We start from the raw sequence: 26,216 nt of genomic DNA on the forward strand, positions 1-26,216 counted from the left end.
AGACCTTAAAGACCACCCAGTTCCAACCTCCCTGCCATAGGCAGGGACACCTTTGGTAACTTGACCAGGTTACTCAGAGCTCCATCCAGCCTTGAATACCTCCGGGAATGGGGCATCCACAACTTCTCTGGGGAAACTCTGGGAGTATCTTACCACTCTCAAAGTAAAAAAAATCCTAATATCTGATCTAAACAGACTGTCTTTTAGTTGGATCCATTTCTGATTTTTCTGCCACTACACGTTCCTGTAAAAAAATCCCTCTCAATCTTTATTTTAGGCTCCATCCAGGTACTGGAAGGACACAATTAGGTCACACCTAAGCCTTCTCTTTTTCAGGCTGAACAACCCAATTCTTCAGCCTTTCCTCATAGGAGAGGTGCTCCATCCCTCTAATCAACTTGGTGGCTCTCCTCTAACAGGTCCCTGCCCTTCCTGTGCTGGGACCCCAGAGCTGATGCAGCCCTGCAGGTGGGGTCTCAGCAGAGCAGAGCAGAGGGACAGAATCCCCTCCCTGGCCCTGCTGCCCACGGTGCTCTGGATGCAGCCCAGGACACGTTTGGCTCTCTGGGCTGGGAGTGCCCATGGCTGGGTCATGTCCAACTTGTCAGCCAGCAGCATCACCAAGTCTTCCTCAGCAGGGCTGCTCTGGGTCTGTTCATCCCCCAGCCTGTGTTGAGACCAGGGTTTGTCCTGACTGAGGTGCTGCATCAGGTACTTGTTAAACCGTGAGGTCCACTTCTTGTGCTTGTCCAGGCCTCTCTGGATGTCCTTGGGTCCCTTGGGAGTCTCAACAGCACCAGTCAGCTTGGTGTCATCTGTAAATTTGCTGAGGGTGCGCTCAATCCCTTCATCTATGTCATTAATGAAGATATTAGATAACACTGACCCCAATAAGGATCTCTGAGGGGCACCCCTGAAGGGCACACTGATGTCCATCAGGACTCTGAGCCATTGACCACTACCCTCTGGATGCGGCCTTTCTATCAATTTCTTAACCATCTAACAGTCCACCATCAAATCCATCTCTCTCCAATTTAGAGAGAAGGATGTTGTGGACTAATCAGGTCCCATAGACTTATTTGTGTTCAGGTTCTTCAGGTGGTGATAAACTTGATCTTCTCTTACAAGCGTTCTGCTTCCCCAGTCCCCATCCTGCTGTCCACCTGCTCAAGAGGTGTGGGAAGAAAGGCTGATATTAGAGACTGAAGCAGAAAATTTGTTGAGTGCCTCAGCCTTTTCCTCATCCATTTCTACCAGTTTTCTAACATCGTTTTCAAGGAAGCTACACCTTTGAGGTTCCTTTCCTGGTTTGCATATCTGTGCTTAGGGCTTTTTTTAAATTAAAAAAAATCAGAAATTTTTCTTCTACACCTGGTTGGTATATATTTGATTCCATTCTGATTGTGATGCTTATATCAAATACATATTCATTAGAATGACAGAAATAATGTACTTCAGTACTAATCAAACAAGTGTAAATCTTATGTCCTTATACAGCTAAAATTTCAATTTTTTAAAAATCATACTTTAGAATTTATAATCCTAAAAGGAATGAAATTTGAAAGTACTTATTTTCATATCTACTGAAAACGAAGTAGATAACAAAATATCTGCCAGGTTTCACACTAGGATCCATGAGTATTTCTTGCAGAATGAAAGCATCCTCTGCTAGTCTGACTAAGCAGTGTTCAGCGTCCTTTGATGGCCAAGATACAAGTCCAGAAAATGGAGAATAAATAGCCAAATGCCTTTAAAGCTTTTACAGTTTTCTTTACAGTGGTTACATGGAAAGTTATTTGTGCTATAAAAAGTGCTGAGAAGACTTTTTGAGACAAACTGCTAATGTAAGCAACTGTGTCTCCCATACTTGTTTCTTTATCTGTAACCAACACCTGGATGAAATGTAGCTAGGAAAAGAGAACCCTTGTAGACTGAGGGGTTGCACTGATTTGCTGCTTGAAACATCCCCAAAGTGCCTTTTACATACCTACCTACAAGTCTTTGTTGCCTTGACTTCTTCCTTCTACTTGCTTTCAGACATGTGATATTTCATCAGTTGTGATGTTAGCTGCACATTGAAGAGACTTGGTCATTCCTCCCTGTATTCCTCTAGCAAGGAGAACACTGCCATTCTGCAGCAGCTGTAGTAGCAGCGTGCTGGGCACCACATACCAGTGCTCTGCTTACCCTGCTCGTGCTCTTGCTGTTGGAGATGCTTCATTTCATATTCTCAAGTCATTCCTCCTCAGGAGGTTTGTAATTACTAATGTTGCAGACTTAGAAACTGTATAGAATTTGAAACTACATGTATTTTAAGATATCTAAAGGAAAGCCAGTGTTTTTCAGTCAAGGTAGGTGAAAAAGGCTGTTTTGTGTGCTGTGATGCAAGCTTGGCTAGACGTATTAGCATTGTGCCAAATGCACCAATTGCTCACTGAACCATCTCTTCCAGTGAGATTCATAATATGTTGCTGTCTTGCTCTCTGAGGCTGGTTGTGTATTCAGTGTCATGTCTTGCTTAACCACACCAGCTACCTATACTGCCTTGAAATACTGGCAGTAGAGAATGACAGAACAATGTGTATCACAAATCCTATGTTTTTTTCCTTATGTATATCTTTCCACCAAGAACAAATCAATTATCTATCAGAGTCCAGCAGAGACCATACCTCAATTATTAAAACCATTGGATAAGAAGTAGCTGTCTCATATGGCAATGTAATATGCTCCTTTTGTTAGAGCCCAGGATTAAAGCAAATATGGAATTGATTGTTAAAATTGTTCCATGCTCTAGGAATATTCTTATATTAAGTCTTTGCTACTAGTTAAAGGAACTGGTTCTTGTACTTTTATACACATTTCCCAAAAGCTACAATAACTGCAGGATGATTGTAGGATAGTCTGACTTCTCATACCTCTGTTATAGCTATAAACCACACTAATCCCTCTTGCATTTTATCCAACATTTGTTCTGTTTCAGAATAAAAATACACTCCCTTAAGCTAAAGGCAGCTGAGCAATTGACAAAGATACTTCACAGCCCCCTGCCAATTATTGGCAAGCAAGGAGCAAATGTTTTCCAAAGCACACAAACCAATCAGATATGATATGTGGTTATAGTAATAATTTAATGTTAAAGCACTATTTTATTTTATTTTTTTTTCCCTTAACAGCTTTTATACCTCATATCACCTTCCACAGTACTTGAAAAATAGCAGCTACTTAAGCGTGTAAGATTCAGGTCAGTGTTATAGGCTAACACTTTTAGATGGCAAATCCTATGTCTTTATTGGCAAAAAAAAAACTTTTTCAGCCCACTCAGCCAAAGAAAAGATGTTCCTTGGTGCTGACTCCCTGTATTAACTTATTTTTTCCCCTTGGAAGTACTTAATTTCAATACATTTGTTATGGGTTGAAAAGAAGAAAACAATATCAAGTCTTGAGACAATTGCTTGGAATTTTGCTGATGAAAACTGACAGTGTGAATACAGCCTATCTTAACTGAGCCATTGTGCTTAGAGATACTTAAGAAAAGGGATGCTGTATTCAGCTGAAATGGTGGTGCTTTGTTCCCAAGATATGTTCCCAAGATAAGATGACTCTCTTGTGCCAGAATGAGTGTAGCTGCAGACTTTGAATAAATCAGCAGGTTTACTAAAATGTTTTGCTGAAGAGGAAATATTTTTGCTTAAACAATAGCGTAATGTCCACTGCTAGGACATTTTAAAGAATGTCAGTACTCATGTACCATAAGATGTTTCAGTAGCTGAACTCATGATTTGTCAAAAGTTCTTTTCCCTCAGGGATGAGTAGTTGCTGCTTGCTTTATCCCACAGGGAGGTTTGTTTGGGCCTAAATGCATTGTGGTAATTTAGAGTTGTGTTCTTCCCCACGTAGTTGTGCCGTACTTTGTGTTACAGGGTGGATGTGAGCTTACCAGGTTTGCAGGAAATGCTAAACCCTCTATGCTGGTACTCTTGTGGTTGTGATTTTTGGTAGTGTTTTAAAGGGATGTTCCTATTTACCTCTACATTTTGGAGAGAGCGAAATTCAGTTTTGAGTTAGTGTCTAAACTGTTGCCTTTCAATCTTGCCTCTTCAGACACTGGTTTAATGTCTGGGGTTTTCTGTGATACGTGTACAAGTTGGGACACCTAGAGCTGTCTTCAGCCTGCAATGGTAGCTGGAAGACTTCCCTCTACTCCAACAGCTGAGGTGGTGTGCTGCCTTCCATGGCTCAAGAGTGATCATCAAGAGGAAGATGTTTGAGTCTGTCAGCACATTTGTAACAGTGTAGGAATTTTTCTCTAATTCAGCTTGGTTTGGAGCATCAGGCTGCCTGATCAGAGCAAATTTGTGATTTGTGTCTAGGCCCAGAGGTTGCCTCTGTCTTTGCCTAGAGCACAGCTTCTGCAATTGGCCATTCAAAGGCATGCTACAAAGCTGGAAATTATCCCAGTGAGAAAGAGCTGTATGTAAAATAGCTTTCTGATACCTAAAGTTATAAACTAGGTTTGTCCTTAACCCTGCCAGATACTGATGGACAAAATACTAATGAGCTTGTAAGCATTGTGGTGGAAAAGGAGTAACCTGCTGCATGTTAGACCACATTAAGTACTAGCAGACTTCTAGGTTCAGAAAGTTTCTCTTTGGGGCTGGGAGATGGTTGGCAGAGCTGCCTGTGTAAGTGTACCCAAATAATTTATACTGAGAAAACCTCACAACTGTAACATGCAAATGAGGATTTCCCACCTCTGGAAAACGTGGCTAATACGTTTTCCCACCTCTGGAATACGTGGCTAATCTACATTATCTCATGACCTAGAATTGTGAACGCTTCCTAATGTATTTCATATCTTCCGTGTGCACAGCAGGGTGGAAGAAAATATGAATGAGTATGTTGGTTTTGGGTGGTAGGGGATTTTTAGAGAGAAGGAAGGAGGAGGCAGTAGGTGGGTGAGAAAAAATGAGGTGGAGAGAAACATGTTGCATCTAAATCAAGTGCTGTGTTCTCTAGAGTAGGCTCAGTGAGGCTGTTCTGCTGGCAGCAAGAGCTGTCCTTACCCGTGCTGTTACGACCAGTTAGTCTAAGGAGAGAAGTCTGACTCTGAACAGTTAGTGTGCTGCTTGACCCTATCACAAGATAATATTCAGTAGCAAATGCTGTGAAGAAAGTGAATGCAACAGCTTCTGTGGGGAAAAATTGGCAGGAAGGCAAGTAGAAGCAGACTGTGAGACATTTCTTACAAACTGTGCTTAGAAACCAATCTGTTCTTCTTTATTGTTCTCTGATGAAGGGATGGATTATAAATGGTACAGACGGCCTTGAGGCCTGTGACAGTACAGTATCTGCAGCTTTTCCCGTTGAAGGCTTGAAAACTCTTAATGGTTTTTATGCAAAAAGGGGTAAGAATCCATAAAAAAAAAATCTGAAAATGTACATGTAAAAACCTTAGGCTCAAGAGCAAATTATTATTTTTTTGCAGAAGAAGGATTGAAAGAACAAAATTCTAAATATGTTTTTACACTTCTTAACTACATTGCTTATAGTTTGGCTAAGATATATACCTAACTTTGGAAGTTTTAATATGAAGGAGATCTCTCCTATGTAATCTCCAGTCTGTACTTAGATCACATTCAAAGTCAAATTTCCCTTGTAGTATAGTGAATTTAGATTTTTAATGATGTCCACATAATAGTATATGTGTGTCTAGAAGCATGAAAAGTTACATGTGTTACATGAGTGGTGTACAAGCTCAGTGCACCAATGAATGGTCTGCTCTTGTCCCACTGTGCGTGTGAACACAGCGCTCTGCTCTGATAATATCCCATACTCACTGCCACGAAATCAAACGTCTGAACAAAGTATGTGGGAGCAAGGCTGGATATTGTTCCATGGGCCTTAAATCCCTCCCCGCACCAGCAGAAGCAGCCTGTGCTCCAAATGCGGTGTTGTATGGACTCACAGCTGAATGCAATGGCTGGTGTTCGCTCCCTGGAAACCCTCCCGGGACCGGTCTCTGCTGGGTCCTGCCGGAGAAGGAGGTCTGGAAAAACCCCGGATTCAGCCGCCAAACGGTTTTGTTCCTTCTGCTCATCTTTCGCTTTAAAAGAACATCTTGTCTCACCGTGTCTTACATCAAGCGTAAGGCAAACGATCTGCGGAGCGGATGGAGGCAGGCTGTAATGCCTTGTGATTCTTGTGTGATTTTCCGCCCCGTCCCTCGGGGTGGATCAGTGGGCTGGGTGACAGGGCCATCTGCTGGCAGAGAGACTCCGGCTGCATCCCTGTGAATTCTGCTGGCAACGACCCTACTTCTGGCAGTGCTAATGGCTTCATTCTAACTCCCGAATACTCGTGACTCAAATTATCTTTGTCAGCGGCTTCTTATCTTGTATTGCTTTCTGACTTGGTAGCAGAACTTTTTACTGTAAAGAAAGACAACTCTTTACCTATAAATTTAAGATCTATTCAAAAGTTAAATGGGATGTTTGATCTGGGGCTAGTATTGCCTTAGATCGTGCCAAAAGTTAAAACTGTGTTCTGAGGAGGTGTGGGTTTATAGATGAATCTCTCAGATCAACGAGAAATCAATGTTAATGCTCGGCATCATTCACACAAAATGAATACATTAGGGATATTCTGACTAAAAATACAAATCAGATATCTTGTGAACAAACATAAAGAAGCCAAATGGTCTGTCATACTAACATTGTTAAATTTCTTGTGTCTTCGGTATTGAAAAGGCTTTTGGATGTATTTTAGTTTACTTTTGCAAGCAGCGTGCAATCAATGCATCATCTCAAACATAACAGACATGTCTAATATATGTGTGCTCATGTTTACCTGTCTGTATGTCCAGTGCGATGACTGAAAATATTATAGGTTATAAATCCCAGCTTATGATCTATCCCTTTACAAAATTATAATTAATATTATGGAACTGTATGTGCATAAATAAGAATAAATTGGGTAAACAACATATAAATATGCTTTATGTTTTTTTGGGGAACCCGCTGTTTCCCTTCAAGAAGACTTTGTTCCAGTAGATGTGTATGGTACTTTAATATGTGTTCTTGTGCAAATTATGCAATATCTTATGCAAATTAAAGTACCTCAGTCCACACTGCTTGGCATGTGTGTATTGCTGATGTAACAGGTCACATGGTTGTCTCAAGCCTGTGGTAGAGCAAGGCTAGTTCTGGCTCCAGTAGTGTTTACAGCAGCTCTCTTAAGGCAGCACCCCTGATCACTCCTGTGATTACAGCAAGAGATGTCATGCAGTAGCTCCTTGCTGATAGAATGGCAATTTATTGCAGACTAAAATTATGCCCTGAGAATGCACTTATCTGACTGTATCCAAAAATCTTTCATCTTCTGTCCATGATTTTTGTTTTCTGTAGCATCATATACCTTCATCTCACAGAGAATGCAGGTCATTACATACTGCCTAGGGGCTGCTCTGACCTTTTTGACTTCTAAACAATTTTCTACTGTTTTACTCCTTTGACAATTTAGCAAATGAAATGACAGAGATGGATTTCATTACAGGATCTTTTACTGAAATTATTTATTGCTGACTTAATAAAGCTGGCCATAAATGTAATTGATTTATAAATCCCACAAAAGCACAAACATTAGCCAGTGGCTGCTTGTAATGCTGCTGTGTTGAAATTATGTTTATGGAGGGATAATTTTCTTCTAGCCAAAAGACTGTGCAAGAGTAAAGCAACAGTATTATATGTTTTCTGTGGATCAGGACTATCCTGGACCAATTTTGTTTCCAGTAGCTCATTCTATATTTTCACTTTCTGTTCTAGTGACTCTTTCCTGTTCTAAAAGGATGGCAAAATGGACTGCAGTATATCATCAGGAAGGATGGATTGGACTGTGGAGAGGAGAAAATAATCTCTTGTCTGAGAAACTTGAAAGAAAATGTCTGTGGTACTAGGAAGGTTACTTGACAACATGAGAAATATACACAGAGCTATTGAACTTCTCGCCATCAGGGTGAGATGGAAGGCCAGGTGTTGTTTCATGTTTGTATTTTCTCCTGAAACTCTTTTGGCTAAATGTTAAGTGTGGTCTAGTAACAGTAAATTTTTGTCAAGTTCATCTGTGAAAAATTGTACTGTATAAGGGAAATGGCATTTTACCTGCAAAGTCTGGTTTTGCTACTGATTTACTGCGTTGAATACTGGTCTCCAAGTTGTCTACACCTGTTGAAGTTCTTGTTTGCACAGTGATATTGGGCTACTGCAAATATCAGATGTGTTTTCTGACTTTGGTACAACTGCATCTCTTCCACGTGGCAATATTTTAGTAATGACAACCTTGTTTTATCAGCATGGAAGTAAGTAGGCTGTGGCTGTGGGTATTGGGATATTTTTTCTGTTTGATATTAGATGTGTGATGTACAGGGTTACTATTCCTGTTAAAGCACCAAGTCAGATCACTTTTTTGTGAAGGTCCACAAATTCCACAGAACTGGTTCTGAGCGGGCAATCGCAGAACATAAGTGCAGTAAAACAAAGCCTTCCAAAGAACTGTAAAAGAATTTGTCATAAACTAGACAAAATCTTACATTTGTGGTATAAATGCAATGGAATTCAATTTTCACAGTGATACCCAATCTGTTGGTTTTCTGTCTCAGCATCAGGCTGAGAGCAGGCAGCGCTCAGGTTACCAGGAGAGGGAGGGAGCCCATGATCGCTGTAGGACTCTGCCAGCTGCTGAGCGAGCACACGATTGCTTCTAGAAGCTCGTCAGTGTATCAGCACCTTGATGCTACTGTACAACTTGATTTACTCTTTGGATAGTTTTGCATGGTGGTAAACACTTTTTGTGCTCTTGGGTGAGCAGTTTTATTTATTTAAAGTCCAGAAATGAAGATAAGGAGCCTCTCCTCCTTTTACGTCTCTCTGTGGCTGCTGTTCACAGCAGTGATACTCAAAGGTGAGAATGCTGCTTGCTAACAAAATGTTGCACTGAGGTTTATTTTATTCAGATAGGATCTTGTGACCCGATGTACCCTACGTGGCTGAGCCCCAGAAGTGTTTAATCTGTTTAGTTTTACTTTGTCTCATTGATGCATAAACAAAATTATCATGTACGGAACCAGAACTGCAGCGCTGTTCGGGAAGCTGTGATCTGTTGGAATGTCTTTTTAGTCAGGAAGATTTGCTTTGAGCTCTTAAATTAGTCCAGGAAGTCGATGTGAATCACCAGAGAGAGATGTACTCCGAAGTACTTGTTCCCTACATGTTGCCACCTGGCATTTGCGCAAGTCTTGCGAGTGTGTGAGCGATTGAAATGCTGAAGCGATGACTCAAACAATTGGCCATTTGCAAAAGCAGCGGGTGCTCTGATGAGGCTGGATTTGCACCACACAACCGAAGATAAGGTTTTGAACCTGCATAAGAACACGCCAGGTACAAAGGGGTGAGCACCCGTCGCCAGAGATCACCACGACTAATTAACCTTTGTTTAGCAACAAGATAAACAATGTTTTGAGCCAGATAAGGGAAAAGACCGATAAGAAGCAGAACCTGTGAGAGGGGATAATACTTTATCATGTATGCTGATAATCGGTCCTCTCCGTTATCTGCTCTTGTCCCTTCCTTCTTTTTCTTTCTTTTCCTCCTGTATTTTCTTGAATGTAGTCTTTATGCTTTTATATTGTTTCATTTCTATAGATAATAGCGGGTACGACCACGTACCTCTTTCCCATTGTTGGAATTGATGCTACTTTTAACATTGTTTTTTTGTAGCTTTAGTCAGGGGGTTGTTCGCCTTTGCCCAGGGGGAGGGGAATTGAAGTTTCTCTTCAAAAGACTGTTCACCGTGTGACATCTGATGAGTTTAACATCTACAGATGGGGAGTAGCCAGAAGGTACACAGGGAATAAACAAACATTAAAGGGCATTACTCCTCTGGAGACACCTGGTCTGGGTAAAGATTGGTAAGAAAACCCAGGAATGAGGGCCCAATTAGTATCGAAGGTGAAGGGATTCAATAATCAATGGATGATTGAACACTAAGAATTGTGTAATTTGAACGTGAATTTCTTTGGGATTTTTATGTACAAATAGGTAAAAATTTGGTAAATAATTATGTATGGTGGAATGATTTTCACTGCACAGCCTGGGTATGTGTAGATGAAATAATTTCCATTGCATGTCCTGCTCAGAATACCATCCTGCCCATAATAAAGTGATGCCTAATTCTCTAACATTGAAAAGACTTCCTTGGAGAGTTTCCATTTTCCCTGTAGTTTCAGTGACACACACCATTGCAACCAAATTGTTCTAAAATAAACCTGCCATACATAAATATATGTATTTATACATAACCCACGTTGTTTCACTCTTATCCATCCCAAGGGATCTATTAAGAACCTCAGATACCCCACCTTCAGGGGTGGGTTGATAACAGAGTGGTTTTCTTGTCCTTGCCCTTTGCTTCCAGAAATTTGTGAATCTATGTAAAGATGATACAGAGGCTGCCTAGAGAAACTGTGATGTACAAAACAGTATGAAACAGCAAAAGTGTAATTTAAACCCTCAAATTTCAGTCGATTATCTTTAATTAAAAAAAAAAAAATTAAAATTATTTCTTTTTAGATAAATCTTTAAATCTTTAAATCCAGATAGCAAGAAGCATCTTCAAATACATGGTTTGGAAAATATGTTGGTGCACACATTATGCAATTGCCATCTTGTGAAGAAAAGCAGCTCAGACATTTTACAGGTGGTAGTTTAAAAAGAAAAAAGACAAAATTCTGGAAGTAGCAGGAATCTTACCAGCGCTGCATTTGGGAACACACCAAAAACCTGTGAGGAAGTGTGATTTCAGACCTTGCACACTGGAAGTCAATAATATCTGCCTGTGAAAGCCTTTGGTAAAATAAAAGTAATTATATTTACTTACAAAAAATGTAGGAATAGCTGCATAGAGAGAGTTTTTTCAGTGGGTGTGAAAAGCTTAAGTTAGCTATTCATCTGCTCCAGGTGAACGCTGTCTTTATTTGAATAACTTCTTCAGGTACACTTCTGTACCTGAACTAATGATATTCTACCATATATAATGATAAATATGATTATAGCAAATACTGCCTGAAGCAGTAGAAAGAGGGGGTTTTCTGATGCTGCTCAGTGCTTAATCTGATGTACTGAACAAGTCTGTGTCATCTAGCTGCAGAATCAGCCAAAGGAAAATATGCTCACATGCTGTTCAATGAACTGTTTGAAGACTACTCCAATGCTCTAAGACCAGTGGAAGACACAGATAAAGTATTGAATGTCACCATTCAGATCACATTGTCCCAAATTAAAGACATGGTGAGTAAAAGCACGGTTCTGTTTTTCTAAAATGATGCAGGAATATACTAGCTGTAAGCCTTTTGTTTGGAATAGGAAAAGCAACCTTCATTTTGTTGTGACAACTTCAGAAATGTTTCCTCACAGGAGGAGAGAGGGGGTGGCCTGAGGGGGTGGGGGTGTGTCTTGTTCTCCAGTTTTTTGTACATTCTTCTCTGGCTGCAACTCTTAAGGCTTCCATTTTAAGTCTGGAAATTTAGAGCTGCTGAATTTTTAAGACTTCTTTTGTAGTTAAGTGTTGGTTTCACCCCCTCCAGGCAACTTTTGCTGAGTTTTAAATACAGCAAATGCTTTTTCTAAGATGCAATTAGTTTCTACATAAAATCCCTAAAATTAGCCTTCAGTAATTTTTATAAATATGTTTTTTTTAGATACACTTTTAAGGCAAAAGAAAATGTGTCTGGAAGGAGGAGGGAAGATTATTTTTGTGACTTCTGAATTATAATTTCAAGGCCTCGCCAAGCTCTCGAAGAATTTCTTAGCCTGAATCTGTTAGCTATTTGCTATTCTGAAGCTCACAAAAGGAAATTAGGAAGAACTGGGAGAATTAGACACTGTGATTAGAACTAGAGAAGGTGCTAAGAGAAGAAGGTTTACACAAGCAAAAGTCCAAGCCAATGATTTCCCTGCACAGTTTATGGGCTTAGATGACTAATTCTAGGCATCTCTAATAACTGGAGAATTATTCTGTGGCCTGTCAGTATTCTGGCCTGTTTTGAGCACTACAACAAAGCCATATCACAAATGCTGTCTGTGTCTGAGATGTGATTTTGTCATCTTCAGCTAGAAATATTTCCACATTTTTATGCAGGATGAAAGGAACCAAATTTTGTCAGCTTACTTATGGATTCGACAAAGCTGGTATGATGCATACCTCAGATGGGACAAAGATAAATATGATGGGTTGGATTCCATCAGGATTCCAAGCAATTTGGTTTGGAGACCAGATATTGTCCTATATAACAAGTGAGTGTGGCTGGAGAAAATCAGCTTGCATATTTGAGGGAGGGAGGGGGTTAAAGGAGTAACTGGCCTACAGAGACTGAACTTTCATCTCTACCTTACCTTAGCAAGGGATATGTTTGTTGTCTTAACATTTGTTGTTGATAATCTAAATATTTTGCAATAAAGCTATAGACAAGATCTGAAAATTGTGCTACACAGCAAAGCTTTTCTGGATTTCTCTGCACTGGGAATTGAACACCCTGGCTGTCTGAGGTGCTTTCTGCTGAGGCTCCTAGAGAACCCTGGCAGATTGTCCACAAACAGATGATACATAAAGGCTGCACTCCTTGTCTGCTCTCCTAGGCCAATAATGACCTGCAAATTGTTTTCAACTTTTAATGGACTCTTCTCCTACTGTGTCCTGCTTGAGGTCAAGTTTGAGGAAACTATGGCAAACAAACACAATATCATTTAGCAGCACTGATATTTGGCATTCATGGGCACTCATACCTGTAAATAATGGTTAAGAGTAAGTTCCTACTAAAATTCAGTGTAAATATGATTTCAGAAGCATGATTTTAATGGTGTGAAAGGAGGGTCTTCTCCATTGCCCTCCTTCTCTGGCCAACACCCTTGTCTGTCAGTCCTGATTGTAATTTTTCTGTCTTTTAGGGCTGATGATGACTTTTCAGAACCAGTAAATACTAATGTAGTGCTGAGATACGATGGAAAAATCACTTGGGATGCACCTGCCATCACAAAGAGCTCTTGTGTAGTGGATGTATCTTACTTTCCTTTTGACAGCCAGCAGTGCAACCTTACCTTTGGGTCCTGGACCTATAATGGTAATCAGGTAGACATCATCAATTCTCTTGATAGTGGTGACCTCTCTGACTTCATAGAAGATGTGGAATGGGAGATTCATGGTATGCCAGCAGTTAAGAATGTTATCACTTATGGCTGCTGTTCTGAGCCTTACCCAGATGTGACCTTCACGCTGATTTTGAAAAGGAAGTCCTCTTTCTACATATTTAATTTGCTGCTTCCTTGCATTTTGATCTCCTTCCTGGCCCCACTGGGATTCTATCTCCCTGCAGACTCTGGTGAGAAAGTGTCTCTGGGTGTTACAGTTCTTCTTGCTCTAACTGTGTTCCAGCTGATGGTTGCAGAGATCATGCCCCCATCTGAAAATGTTCCTTTGATAGGTGAGCTTTACACACTTTGTCTTTAAGCATGACTTATTAATAGCAGGGCTGTATGTCAGGGAATCTAAGTAATTTGTGATTTCTCAGAAGATAAATTTGCTATATTTTTGCAACAGTGAAGTACTTAAATTATGTGAGGAATTTGTATAGGTATGCTGCAGTTTTTAGAAGTTATTTTGTGTTTATTTTAAATTATACATTAGCTAGCTATTTTATATTTATTAAATATAGTTAGTTATTTAGAATTATGGTATCACATCTTGAAATAAAGTTACCAAAGGAAAACAATTTTAGAACTAACACATGAAGTATAATCAAGAGCTATAAGCACAAGGTCAGACTGTTTCAAGATATTGTGTCTGTCAGATCAAGATAGTTGGATGGCCTGGCTGGCATACTCAAAGTTGACTTAATATCTGACAATTGCTACATTGGATTATAGCTTCTGGGAATCCATTATGCTGAAATTTAATTTATATCCTGGAGTTCAAAAAAGTTCATGTGCAATGAAAGGAACCTAGCTTAGTCTGTTTTCTCTATTCCCACACTCTCCCTTGCCATCCTTTCCAGTCCCTTTGAAACTGGGCTCAGGTCACACCTGTCTGTGGCACATCCTGTGTCACTGCTGTCAGTCCTTGCTTTTCCTGCTGCAGAGCAGGGCTGGGAGCTGCCTCTCTGCATAGGTTGCTTGGCTGGTCAGCTGTGTTCTTCAGCTGCCAAAAACAAGGGCAGAGGAGCACAGCTTGTATTCTCTTCAGCTCTGTGCTCTGACCTCTGAGCTGGCAGCACACTGGTTGTGGATACCAACAAAGCCTGCATATTCACTGACATGTTTGAGTGTGAAAGCATAGATCTGCTGGAGTGGGGTGCACCAACAGCTCAAACTAGGGGTTATCATCACTGTTGTTAATACATGAGGAAGTGGGATTTCCAAGGTGCCATGTGAAGCCATTGGCATGGGAGACTTTGCAGACACTATGAAAAAGGCAAAGCTCTTGAGAAACATTTTTGAGCTGCTTTCTGAATGGATGTGTTTCAAGTAATCAGAGGTTTTAGCATGCAAATATTTACCATGCTAATACAGTAGTCACATACTCATCTAATAAAGACATGCCAGTGATGTGTAGATTTTATTTTAACAGCTTCTATCTTTGTTTTTAAATGGTGAATTGTGATCTAAGAAAATTAAGGTAATTAAAACTTTGTTTCATTTGCATTTATGCTCAACACTATGTTGTCACATTGTTACTTCTCATTTAATTTTTTTTATTAGACTAACATCTTTAATATGATTTAATTTTGTGTTCTAGGAAAGTACTATATAGCAACTATGACCATGATCACAGCTTCCACTGCATTGACAATCATTATAATGAATCTCCATCATTGTGGCTCAGAAGCAAAGCCTGTTCCACAGTGGGCCAAGGTGGTTATTTTGGACTATATGTCAAAAATCTTTTTTGTTTATGATGTGGGTGAAAATTGCACAAGTCCAAAAAGAGAGAAGGAAGAAGAATATAGGTTTGAGGGGGATGATGGATGCCAGAGGAGGCACAAAGAGGTAAGGAGTTCTCTTTCCACTAGGAATGATGACTGCAATCTCAAGGAAAAGCTCAATGGAAATTGGAATAAAAGCTATGGGGTAAATGGTGAAAATGTTAGGGAGACTGTTAATTGCTGTTCTTGTTACAAAATGCTGATTAAAAATATTGAGTATATTGCTAATTGTGTTAGAGACCATAAAGCAAACCGGGCCAAAGGAATTGAGTGGAAAAAAGTTGCAAAAGTGATGGACAGGTTTTTCATGTGGATTTTCTTTATCATGGTGTTTTTTATGAGTGTACTGATCATTGGAAAAGCTGCTTAACTGAAAATGAATATATTCCTTTTGTAAATCTGAATAGTCTATGTTTGTTTGTTTAGGAGGAGTTCTGTGTTTAGGGGTGCTTTTGAGATCATAGCCTTGAATTCTGTAACAATAAACAAATTGATTCTGTAGGCTGTGACAGGGAGTTGAGACATTGCATAACTGAGGACTTTGCTGGTGACTGTCCTTGCCTTTTAGTTTGGGTGTGCTGATGAGGCTGCAGGATGAGCAGTCAGTGTTCTGCCATGGTGGGTGGTGGCCATGACTTCAGGCTGTCTGGGCCAGAGCATTGCAGCAGCGGAGCAGACAGCCTAGCAGGGAATTGTGTATTCACAGGGCTGCACCTCTGCACTTCGTAATTTGATCAGCCCTTTCACTCTTCCAGGGGAAAAAGAAAGTGTATTTGTGACATGATGACATTTTCTGGAGATCATCCCTTCATGGCATTGCCTTTTTCCCTTTTATTTTAGCTTGACTCAAAAACTTATGTTTTTTGTTACAGCTCACTGACCACTGTTCCTATCATTTCATAGGCTCTACATGTCTATATGCCTTTAGCTTTTAATATGGCTGAGCTTACTGAAACTGGTCTTCTTCTTTATCATTTTGTGCTGCTGAATGTTACTCTATGGTCACCATGGCTCCAGTAAGGCAGATTCCCAGGGTTTCTTCCCCACTGAGTCAGAGGACCCCTTTTCAATTCTTTCTCTTGAGCCTAATAATAGGGAGAACTTCTGTCCTTCCTACATGTCTCATTGCCCTGGGCATTAGTGCAAGATGTGCCTTTAAATGCTACTTGAGTCTGCTAAAATAGGAGGCTGTGACTACCAGTGTAGTCTACCACTACCAGTGTTCACCCTTTGTGTCCCTTGTTTACTCTTACAAGCTCTTTAATACTTAAATTTTAAACAGTTTACAGGAATGCCAAGGTTGCTCTGTGCATTACTTAGCACAAAATCATGATCTTACAGACTCATTAAAGTAGTGCCATAATCAACACTCCTTGCTCAACACCTTCATGCTTACATGTATGGGAAAATGTTTGTTGCTGACAACACCAAAACCCCCTCTTCTGTCTGTTAATTTCTGTTGACCCTTTCAGACTGATAGAGCTCTGGACAATGTCTCTTGTAATAAGGTAAGAAACTGGTACCCTGGGCATGCCCATGGCAAATAAATTGCTTTGGCAAAGCACCTTGAACTTTGAAACCATGATATTCTAGATGCTTGGGAGAGGCAGAATGGCATTGTAATGGATCCCAGTCAAAAGTTCATGTGATAAAACTAATTTTCATAATTATTGCACTGAATAGGAGCATACCTGTGAATCAGTAACTTAAGAGCAAGGAGCTAAACTGGTAAAGTGATGCAGTTGTTATGTCCAAATTTATTAGAAGAAAGGGAATTGTTCTTTTTATTTTGATGATATAAATGATGCATTGAATTGCTAATGGCAGGTTTTCTTTTGTGTGGAATAATTAACACTGTAAACTTATCTGGATTCTCATACATAATGCAAGCCTTAAAGTCCAGGTTTTAATGTAAAGCTAAACTGGCTGTCTAGCCAAAAATAAACTCAGTATGTGGAAAAAAGTCTCAAGTGTGTTCCCTGTGTATAACTAGTTCCCACTCAACCGGGGTAACTTTGAGTAGCTCCTTTAGAAGACAAGCTGTTAATTTTCATTCACTGCAGAAAAACGATTGCATCCATTTGCCACGTAGTTCAGGGTTTGGCACTTACACTGCCTGCTTGAAGAAACGGGTTTGCTCTTTGTTGTGGAAAAAAATACTGTCTGTAAAGCTGAGGGAGTAAGGTATTTAAAGATAAGGGTAAAATATTCAGAACATGAGTCTTCAGCATGGAAAACTGATGATCAAGGGTTTATTTAAGGCTTATGGGTGGCATAAAGAGCTCCTGTTCACAGTTTTACAATACAGGAACAGGGTACATGAAATGTACACAGTGTGTGGCAGTGGAGGAGTCTGTACAACATGTGATAAGGCTGAGGAGCTCTTTGCAACAGGATTGGTGAATGCCAAAAGATTATAGGGATTTCAAGACTTAAGGGAAAAAAATAAAAGAAAAATCTGTTGGCATACTTCTGAATACAGTCACTAAGCATTTAAAGGAGGAGCAATATTTTAGGGATTCATGACTACATGTTCTTCAGTGCTCTTCATCCCACTGGTGGTACCCACTTGAGGCAGCTTCAAGATTTAGACAGCCCTTTAGTCTGACTCAGAATATCTTTCTTGGAAATGCAGATTTTGTCCACGTCACTCTGTTTAAAGCAAATGGCTGCAGCTGTGAGCTTTCCATGTGAAAGTTTGCAGTCATAGGTGGATTGTGGGCCTCTATCATGCTGGTGATTTTTCAGTACTCTGCATGCTTGAATGATGATGTTGAAATCATGTTTTGCAATTCCCTAGTAGTTTTTATGTGAAAATGTGATGGTATATCACACCAAGAAATACCTTCCTTGCAAGAATATGATTTGAAAAATAGTTCTAGTGATTTGAACCTATTAACTATTAAATTTTCTTTTAAACTTTTATCCTTTATTTGGATTGCTAGACATTTTCAAGTATTTTTTTCACCTTTTATTTACATATGGTGATTTTTCTTGATCTAGTAAGAAAAACCTTTTCCATTTTTAGTTCATAAGAGTCCTGATTTTGATAAAGATTTTGAGCAGCAGATGATGAATGCCAGTAGAAGCTGATCCCTGAATTTTTGTGATGCTAGGACCCTTGTGTTACGTCTTTGGACTTGATTATTGTTCAGAGTAAAAACATGACGTGACACTGCATGGCCTTGATTCTGGTGCTGACCCAAGGCTGACCCAAGGCCCATGCTACTGCCAGGCAAAGACTGCCTGGTTTAAAACTAGCTCAGGAGTTTCTGACTAAACTGTATGGACAGTAGCTCAGGTCTTAATGTTTGCAGAATCACAGAATCATTTAGGTTGGAAAAGGCCTCTAAGATCGTGGATTCCAACCTTTGACTGATCACCAACCTTGTCAACTACACCATGGCACCAAGTATAATGTCCTGTTGTTTCTTGAACACCTCCAGAGAGTGTGACTGCACCACCTCCCTGGGCAGTTCATGCCAATGCTTGACAACCCTTTCCATGAAGAAATTTCATCAAGAAGAAACTTGTTCTAAATCAGCCTTGTGTGTTAGCAGGCAGAACTGTACACGAGAGCTGTAGTGCTAAGTGAGACAGGACTGTTTAATTCTACCTGTCTTGGTCTCTTCCTCTTTCCTTTGTGTGCCTCATGCTTTGATCCAGTAATCTTTAAGGAAGATGAAATCCAGAAATTATTAATAACTATGATTATGGTATCAGAAAATTAGCTATTTATGCACCTAGTAACTGTTTACCATGATTTAAGGTGACTTCATATTTACTGAGGAGGCAATGATACTGTAAAAATACTGTTTTAGAACTGTGTGCTGCAGAGCCATTTGAGGGATGAGCTGACAGACTCTTTTGTTGTACCATCTCTTGGCAGAGAGATCAACTCTCCTTTCTTGTACTGAGTCACTGCAGTGTTGAAATGAGGAAAAATATAAACTGTCTCTTGTCATGCCTTCACTGCTCTTCTCACAAGCAGAATTACAGAGCTGAAGTGTAATGGGGTGTTGGGGTGTTGAATTTTCAACAGTGCAGAAAAGTAGATGACCTTTCCTAACCTAGGAAGTCTGTTTGTGTTCATGGAATTTGAAGCAAGAGGGTTCAGACTAAATATAGAAGGATCATCCTGAACAATAAATGACATTCTGAAAGAGAAGAGGTTTTTTCTATGTTTCTGGAATTCAGATGCCACATTCTAAGCACCTTTCACCTATTGGTTAGCAAAGCTTGGTTCTCTGACACTGCCAGGATTATGAAAATTGTATCACAGTAGTTTCTCAAGAAATGCAGGAGCGTGGCAAGAATTCCTGATTGTGCACCAGTCCCAGTTTGAGAAGCTGAAGGCCTGAGTATTATTGTTTTGGAGACAGGAAAAGGAGACTATGGGGTGAAAGGCAACTCCTCTCATTCTGTTTATAAAAGTGTGAAGAATCCATCTTTTCTTACAAACTTCTGTTATTCATAGAAGAAAATAATATATTGACTCTTGTTTTCTTTCTTAAAATCTTTCATCAGTGATAGTACATAGGAACAAAGGTGACCTCCGTAGTTTGTGTGCAGGCACCTCCTTTGTACTTGCAGGCAGACTGGGTGACCTAGAGCTCAATTAAAGGAGGGGAGCAAGCTGAACATCTCTTTTCTCACTGTTCTCTGAAGTCTACTAAAAAGGAGAAATCTTTCTTCTTTGTTAGAGACAAGTCCAACTCTGTGGAAGGGACCAGAGGTAGTGGAGGTGTTTGTATCTAGTTTGTGCTGTGTAAGTTAGGGCTTCATTGTCTCCAGACACTTTTTAAGAACTCCATTTTATCTTTGCAGTAAGGAACAACAGAGATAGCAAGTACCTAGCTCAGTTTTGTTCTTATGTCTGTCTTTCCAAATACTTTTGTACATTTGATTCTTAGTCTGCAGGCCACAGACCACTGAATATCTGCAGGGCCACCAGGAATACACTGCACCACAAACGTGTCTCAGGTGGTGCCTTCTGGTTACCTGGGGTGCAGGGATGGACCTTGGTGGTGAACTAAGCCATGCCTGAGTCACATGAGTTGCTTTGTGTGCCCATGAAGTACTGTATGTTCTGTCAGGTGTAGTTCTAGCCATTGTAGTTAGAAGGCAATCCAGAGGTACCTTTGTGTCAGGATGAAATACAAATCTAACTGTACAGGGTGGGATGTAAGCTTATGGGGAGCAATCCAGAGGTACCTTTGTGTCAGGATGAAATACAAATCTAACTGTACAGGGTGGGATGTAAGCTTATGGGGAGCATATCAAGTCTGTGAAAAAGCTGGCATCTGGAACTGCCATGGTCTCTTCTTGGGTATTCCTGCTTCAGAGTAAAAGTCCATCTAGTGAACATCCAGAAAATGCAAATCAAGACTAAAAAAGGGCATCTGCAATTTCAAGTGGGGTTTTTATTCTACTTTCTGAAGACATTTATTTAAAAAGTGATCCAGTACTGCCTTTCAAGTAACCCGTCTAGGATTATGGATTTATCTGGGGAGCGGTTATTGTTGTTTTTTCCCTCTGCCATTATCATGTTCTTTTTTTTGGCATTCATACAGCTACTCACAATAAATCTTTATCTCTGTTTTAAAAGAGCTTAAACCAGATTTTCATACATCATTATTTTTATTCATATCACTCTTCAATGAGCAAGATTTCATCTAAGGTGTTGGCAGTGCTGGGGAGACTGCACACCACAGTCTTTCCTACATTTCACCTTGGTTTGAAGAATGCACTAATTTTGATTAATTTAAATGCAATGACAGAGATGGCAAAAGAAGAGTGGAGCAAAAAATCACATGCTTTTAAAAAAATTACATAAACCTAACCCAGCTTAGTGTAAGCAGAGTGTTTCAGTGAATAAAATTATTAAACTGGATTCACTGGGTATTTGCTTGTTGTGTGTCTGTCACTACTAACAGACAACTTGATTAATAACAATCTTAAATACTGTATAATCACATCATATTCTAGTTTTTTTTTGCTTTTGAATTCTTCATCATTCTTAACAACAAGTTAGCAGGAAATTTTTTGAGACAATATAATAGGAACAAATAAAAAATACTATCATTAATGCACACATCTGCATGCTTCTGTTATTAGTGTGCCATAGATAAGTAATAGATATGTCTCTTTTATTCATTCTGTATTTTCAGTTCTAGCTGAGCACTACCAAGCTGCTCATGACATTTCAGTGACAAGAGTACCTTTTGTTAATGTTTCACTGCAGCTAAAGTGTACCCTAAATATAAAGTTAAATAGACAGTAAAGTCATCTGGAGTAGTGTCCAGAAGGTAGAAAAGACCTTTACAGACAAAGCACTTGGCTAGGATGTGGAGTGCGTGTTCAGCGGGGATGCAAATGTTGGTTTGACTTCCATAGGACCACACTTGGTTAGAGGATGGTAGCAGACACAGCCGTGTTGCAAAATAATGCTACATAATATTAGCAAAATGAAGAAGAGGAAAGAGATGGGAAAAGCTAAGTAAATATGAAAAAAATATAAACTTACTGAGACTATTGTTCAGCACCTGTGAATTCACTAGAGCATGTTCAAGCTGTGGGATAGCTACTTCCATTTTACATGTCCCATTCAGTGGCCAGCCTGTGTCCAGGGGTGGATTGTCAGCAACCAGGGGCTACATCACAGCAGTGGGTCTGTTGTGGGGTAAGGGGTCAAGGACAAGGGTGCCAGCTTACCCTAAATCATGATGATGTGTCCAAGCCTTCACTAGCTTGATGGATTGGTGGGACCCTGGGGACACACTGTCATCACCTACTGGTAAAGCAGTTCCACTTTGTCTCTCTGCTCAGTTCCCAAAAGTAAGTGTCTGGTGGTCTTCAGATTGTCACTTACACTGTCTGAAAGGTTGGCTTTCTCTGGGCTACTTCATTGCACTAAGTTCATTCTGGCACCATGATTACTCAAATAATTCTCCGTCCAGCTCACCCACTTTCTCACAGAAAGTTGGTAGCTTCCTCCACAGGGGTCCTGACATGGTTCATAGCTGTTATAGGCATGTTTTCCTGTCCTGCAGGTTGTGCCTACTTTTGATTAGCATTTTAATATTCTGGGTGAATGCCAGCAAGATATCTGTGTTGAATTAAACTTTTGTTGCTTTTATGTAGTGTTTTTAATATAGCTGAAAAGAGAATGGTGGCTACAAGATAATCTCTTTCCTCACAGTTAAAAGATGAGAGTTTATAAAAAACTTTATGAAGAAGGCTTAACACTAATATCCCAAACCCAAGGGTGAACTGGCTTCTTATTCCCTCTGAAACAGTAGTGAAGTGCAAATGACCTCAGGAGTATGCTGCTCATGTATGGGAAAAACTTAGTCACCTTCAGGTACAGTGTCTCAGCTCTGCTTTGGAATGCCATGTTCCCCACCCTGCAGAGGCTGTTTGACCTCCTAAAAATAGCATTCTTCACACCATGGTTCAAAGTGGACTGGGCTGAATAAGTGTGTTATTTGGGACAGCACCCTTCAGCTGCTTGAATTCTCAATAGTGCTTCAAGGCAGCAAGTTTTGTGTCTCTAGGAGCATTATACTGGGACCCCAGATTCCTGAGGCACCAGCAGCAAACCAGGCTGGGGGTCCAGAGTAAGTCCAGAGCCCAAGTGTCTCTGCTGTGAAAGTACCTTGCAAAAGTTCCTTCTGAGGAGTTAGCTCCTCACCTAAATCTTGACACCTCTAGGGGTCATACAAGTACTGTTCTAGTTGCTGGGGTGCTTCAAGGCCATGCTTGTAGGCAATTTTTTATAGAAAAAAAAAGCCACTCTTAACCCTAAATAAGCTGTTTTCTCCAAGACACAACTAGTGATGTAGCCTTGTTAGCACAGCTGCTCCTGTTAATCCTTTATTAAGGACTAAGTAAATGAAGAATTCTATCCCATGGGTAAGCACAAGGATTGCTATTCTGAAAGGCTGCTTCATTACTTCCTCAGAAGCTGTGCTTTAGTTTATAGTGTGATTCAGGGGCTAACAGTCTTAACAATAGATCTGAGTTGAGGTAGGCTGGTAGTCCTCGAGGTACTGCAGGTTGAAGGTTTCATGAGCAGTGGAGGTTGGTCCCTACATTTGGTCAGGATAGTCTGGTATACTGCTGGGACCAAGAGAAAATGCCTGCTGGAGGCATTGGAAGCCGTGATAGGGGGAACCTGAGCCCTTGGCCAGGTTATGGAGGTAGTTTTCTCCATAAGAGCCCTCAGAAAGCTGCATTGCTTTGCCCCGGTAGCTAGAACAGTGTGGCTAACACCCCAGAGCTTTGGCTGCTGCTGAGAAGTGCTTCACTGCATCAAGTCTGTCTCTCCAACATTCCCCTTGCCAAGAAGGCTGGAGCTGGGCATGATTTTGGGAAAGGACACAGCCAGGACAGCTGACCTACTAATCAAAGGGTATTCCGTAGTGTAAGACGTCTGATCATCTATAAAAGCTAGGAGAGAGGAGGAAGGAAAGGCGGTGGTAGGGAGGGGGAGGGGAATTTTCCCTCCATAGCAACTGCTATGAGTACTAAAGCCCTACTTCCCAGGAAGAAGCTGGACATCATCTCTTGATGGAAATTAGAGAATAAATATTTTTGTTCCCATTGCTTCCATGCACAGGCTTTACTTTTGATTTATGAAACTGCCTTTATCCTATACATGAGGGGGTTTTTCCCATCTAATTTTCTCCTTCCCTGTTCTGTTGAGGAGGGGAATAAGAGTGACTTAGTGGGCACCTGGTGTCCAGTGAGTGAGGGTCAACCCACAATACCAACTTAAACTTTCACTGTTGCATCAGATTACTATCCTCTTGAGGGCTCCTGGAGTGTAGAGACTGTGCAATTACTCCTGTAATAGATGTAATAAGAGTGTATTTGAGGTAATTTGGTCCAGTTCAAGAGACCCAGAGCACTTTAACCACTGCCTGGGCCTGGTTTATGCTCTAACCTTGCCCCATGACACTGTTTCCATTGTACCTGCTTATGTGCTTTGTAGGTGGTCCTCTTGAGCTCAGCCAGGCAGGTGACTCCTTCCCCTTCCCTCTCCATCCCAGAAGGGCACATACCTGAAGCTCTCCATGCACATGGCAGAGGGGAGGAGGCAGTGCTGCTGAGAAGAATGGCTGCAGACACTACCAGACTCTGTCATCAGTCCAGTCGTACTTGCTTGAAGGGTGATATGACCAGCCTGGCAGGAAGGACTTCATCTTGTGCAGCAACAAAACATCTGTCACTGTTCACTTCCACTGTGACTGTTAGAATGCTCTTTTGTAACTTGTATTTTCTTAAAAAAACCCACAAACAGAAAAAATAGCTGGAACAAGGTAAATGTTAATCAGACCTGTATCAAAGTTGTCTTAAATCCATGAAATACACAAAGCCCTGCCTACAGAGAAGGAACATGGTACAATTACTGATTTCAGAAACTCCTGTCTGTAGTGGACATTGTAAAAGTTACAAGCCATAGACTCAAAATAGGGAAACCTTGTGGGGATGCAGTGGGACCTAAAATTGCAGCTTTTGCACATAGATGATGAGGCTTTATCACAGACTGGAGAGAACCAATGGGCACATCTGCAGTGCTGAGGCACCTAGCTTTAATGAGATGCTTATTTAGTGATGAGGCAGCAACGTATCATTATAGCTCTGGCCCACTGTCCTGCTGCTGCTTGTCTTGCTGTGACTGAGGCCTGCTCTTGTGGCTTGTATATCAGCAAGCAACCTATGTTTTTTTTTCCTTAGCAGGATGTATGAATAAATTGCTCTAGATGTGGGTATATACAAGACAGAAGAGAATGATACTGTTTGTTTTTTCACTGCTTGTTTCGCTGTGTTTAGTGCGGGTGCTTAGCTAGGACACTGTGTATTGGTAGTGATTTCCCAATTCCTTTTATTTAACGACTGTAGATTTTTTTCTTTCAAAATTAAGAATCTCTTGACAAGTTTAGAGATGGCATTTGTAGAAGTAGAGCATTGTGCTAGAATAGCTTCTTTGGTTAAGCTCTAGGTCCTGCTTTGTGCTCTGGTAGCAGGACCACTACTCTGGAATTATCCCACAAGTGTGGCAGGCTTTCCTACAGCTCTGCAGTTCTCAGTGTCGACCCTTCAGGTGCACCCAGGCATTATTGCTGAATAAACAAACACAGGCAATTTCTATTACAGAGATAATGATTTCTCCTAAAATGGATTAAATCTGTAGGGAAAGGGAATAGAGACTTCATTGAGTCCAGGAAGAGCTGTGGTGGGGAGCATGTGCTGAACAAAACACAGCTTTGTCTGTCAGAATTTCCTGACTTTTTTCCTGGTACGTGAGCCTCCCCTCTTTTTATTGCTCCTATGGATCATGCTGTCTCACTGTAAGTGAGATCTCTCCAAAGAACAGCTTTATCTATACCAGGTAATTCACCTAATTGCATGCTATTGAAAGAAAAAGGTTTTACTCTGGTAGGGAGCTAGAAGTTCCAAGGTTCATGGCAAAACTAAGAGAAAAAGTATCTTATCAAGGATCTATACAATCACTTGTAGTTTGCTTTTGTTCTCTTAAATACTGTCCAACAACTGTGGATCCCATGTGAAATAAGTGGGTTTACTTTTATGACTTCAGTATATAACAACTGATGTTTTGCATACCCCTTCTGAGGTCAATGCTAATTCCTTTTGCTGCTGTTGGTGGATTTTGCACAGCCTAGCTTCTGTCTTGGCTTTTTTGCTTTCAACCTTGCTGAGTTAAATACCAGAGGTTTATTATATGCTCTCTGTCTGGGTTAATTTTTTTGGCCTCTGAATCTACTAATTGCCATTTGTAAATATTTCTGGTGGTAAAGGTCACAAAGATAACTTGGCCTCCATAGCTTAACCTCTTGGCACATTTCAGGTTATGAAAGGCGGTGTTGAAGTCTACTGATTAAATTAATTACTCGTCTGAGGTTTCATCATAAAGAAAAACTCTTTTGCCTTTGTAGTTCACTTACATCAAATTTTCGCATCATATCTCAGAGCTGGGTTAGGAACCTCTGATTTTACTGGAGCATAATCAGATGGTAGAAAAGTTTATGTTTGTCAGACATAAACCTGATCCTGAACTGTGTGTTGCATAAATACCTTCCTCTGATTCATGAGACTGGAAGGCACACTGCTGCTTCTGCTTTCCCTCTGAGCTTTCTGCTTTTGCTAGGAGCATCTCTGGGTGAAA

General features: G+C 40.5%; 1 protein-coding gene across 1 annotated transcript; it reads left to right on the forward strand.

The window, feature by feature from the left end:
* The first annotated feature begins 8,885 nt into the window (after positions 1-8,885).
* On the forward strand, positions 8,886-15,395 carry CHRNA9 (cholinergic receptor nicotinic alpha 9 subunit). Its single transcript, XM_005517759.2, has 5 exons — positions 8,886-8,955; positions 11,194-11,339; positions 12,190-12,344; positions 12,996-13,528; positions 14,839-15,395. Exons 1-5 carry the CDS (start codon positions 8,886-8,888, stop codon positions 15,393-15,395), a joined length of 1,461 nt encoding a protein of 486 aa, XP_005517816.1.
* The last annotated feature ends 10,821 nt before the right edge of the window (positions 15,396-26,216 follow it).

This window comes from Pseudopodoces humilis, chromosome 6 (genome assembly GCF_049639895.1).
Source record: "Pseudopodoces humilis isolate 2021_Gansu_Grassland_sample_001 chromosome 6, ASM4963989v1, whole genome shotgun sequence".
NCBI classification, from domain to species: domain Eukaryota; kingdom Metazoa; phylum Chordata; class Aves; order Passeriformes; family Paridae; genus Pseudopodoces; species Pseudopodoces humilis.

Coding starts and splice junctions, on each gene's coding strand:
- CHRNA9 (XM_005517759.2), top strand. CDS start 8,886: ATGAAGATAAGGAGCCTCTCCTCCTTTTACGTCTCTCTGTGGCTGCTG. Junction 11,340..12,189: donor TGTCCCAAATTAAAGACATG/GTGAGTAAAAGC, acceptor ATTTTTATGCAG/GATGAAAGGAACCAAATTTT. Junction 12,345..12,995: donor GATATTGTCCTATATAACAA/GTGAGTGTGGCT, acceptor TCTGTCTTTTAG/GGCTGATGATGACTTTTCAG.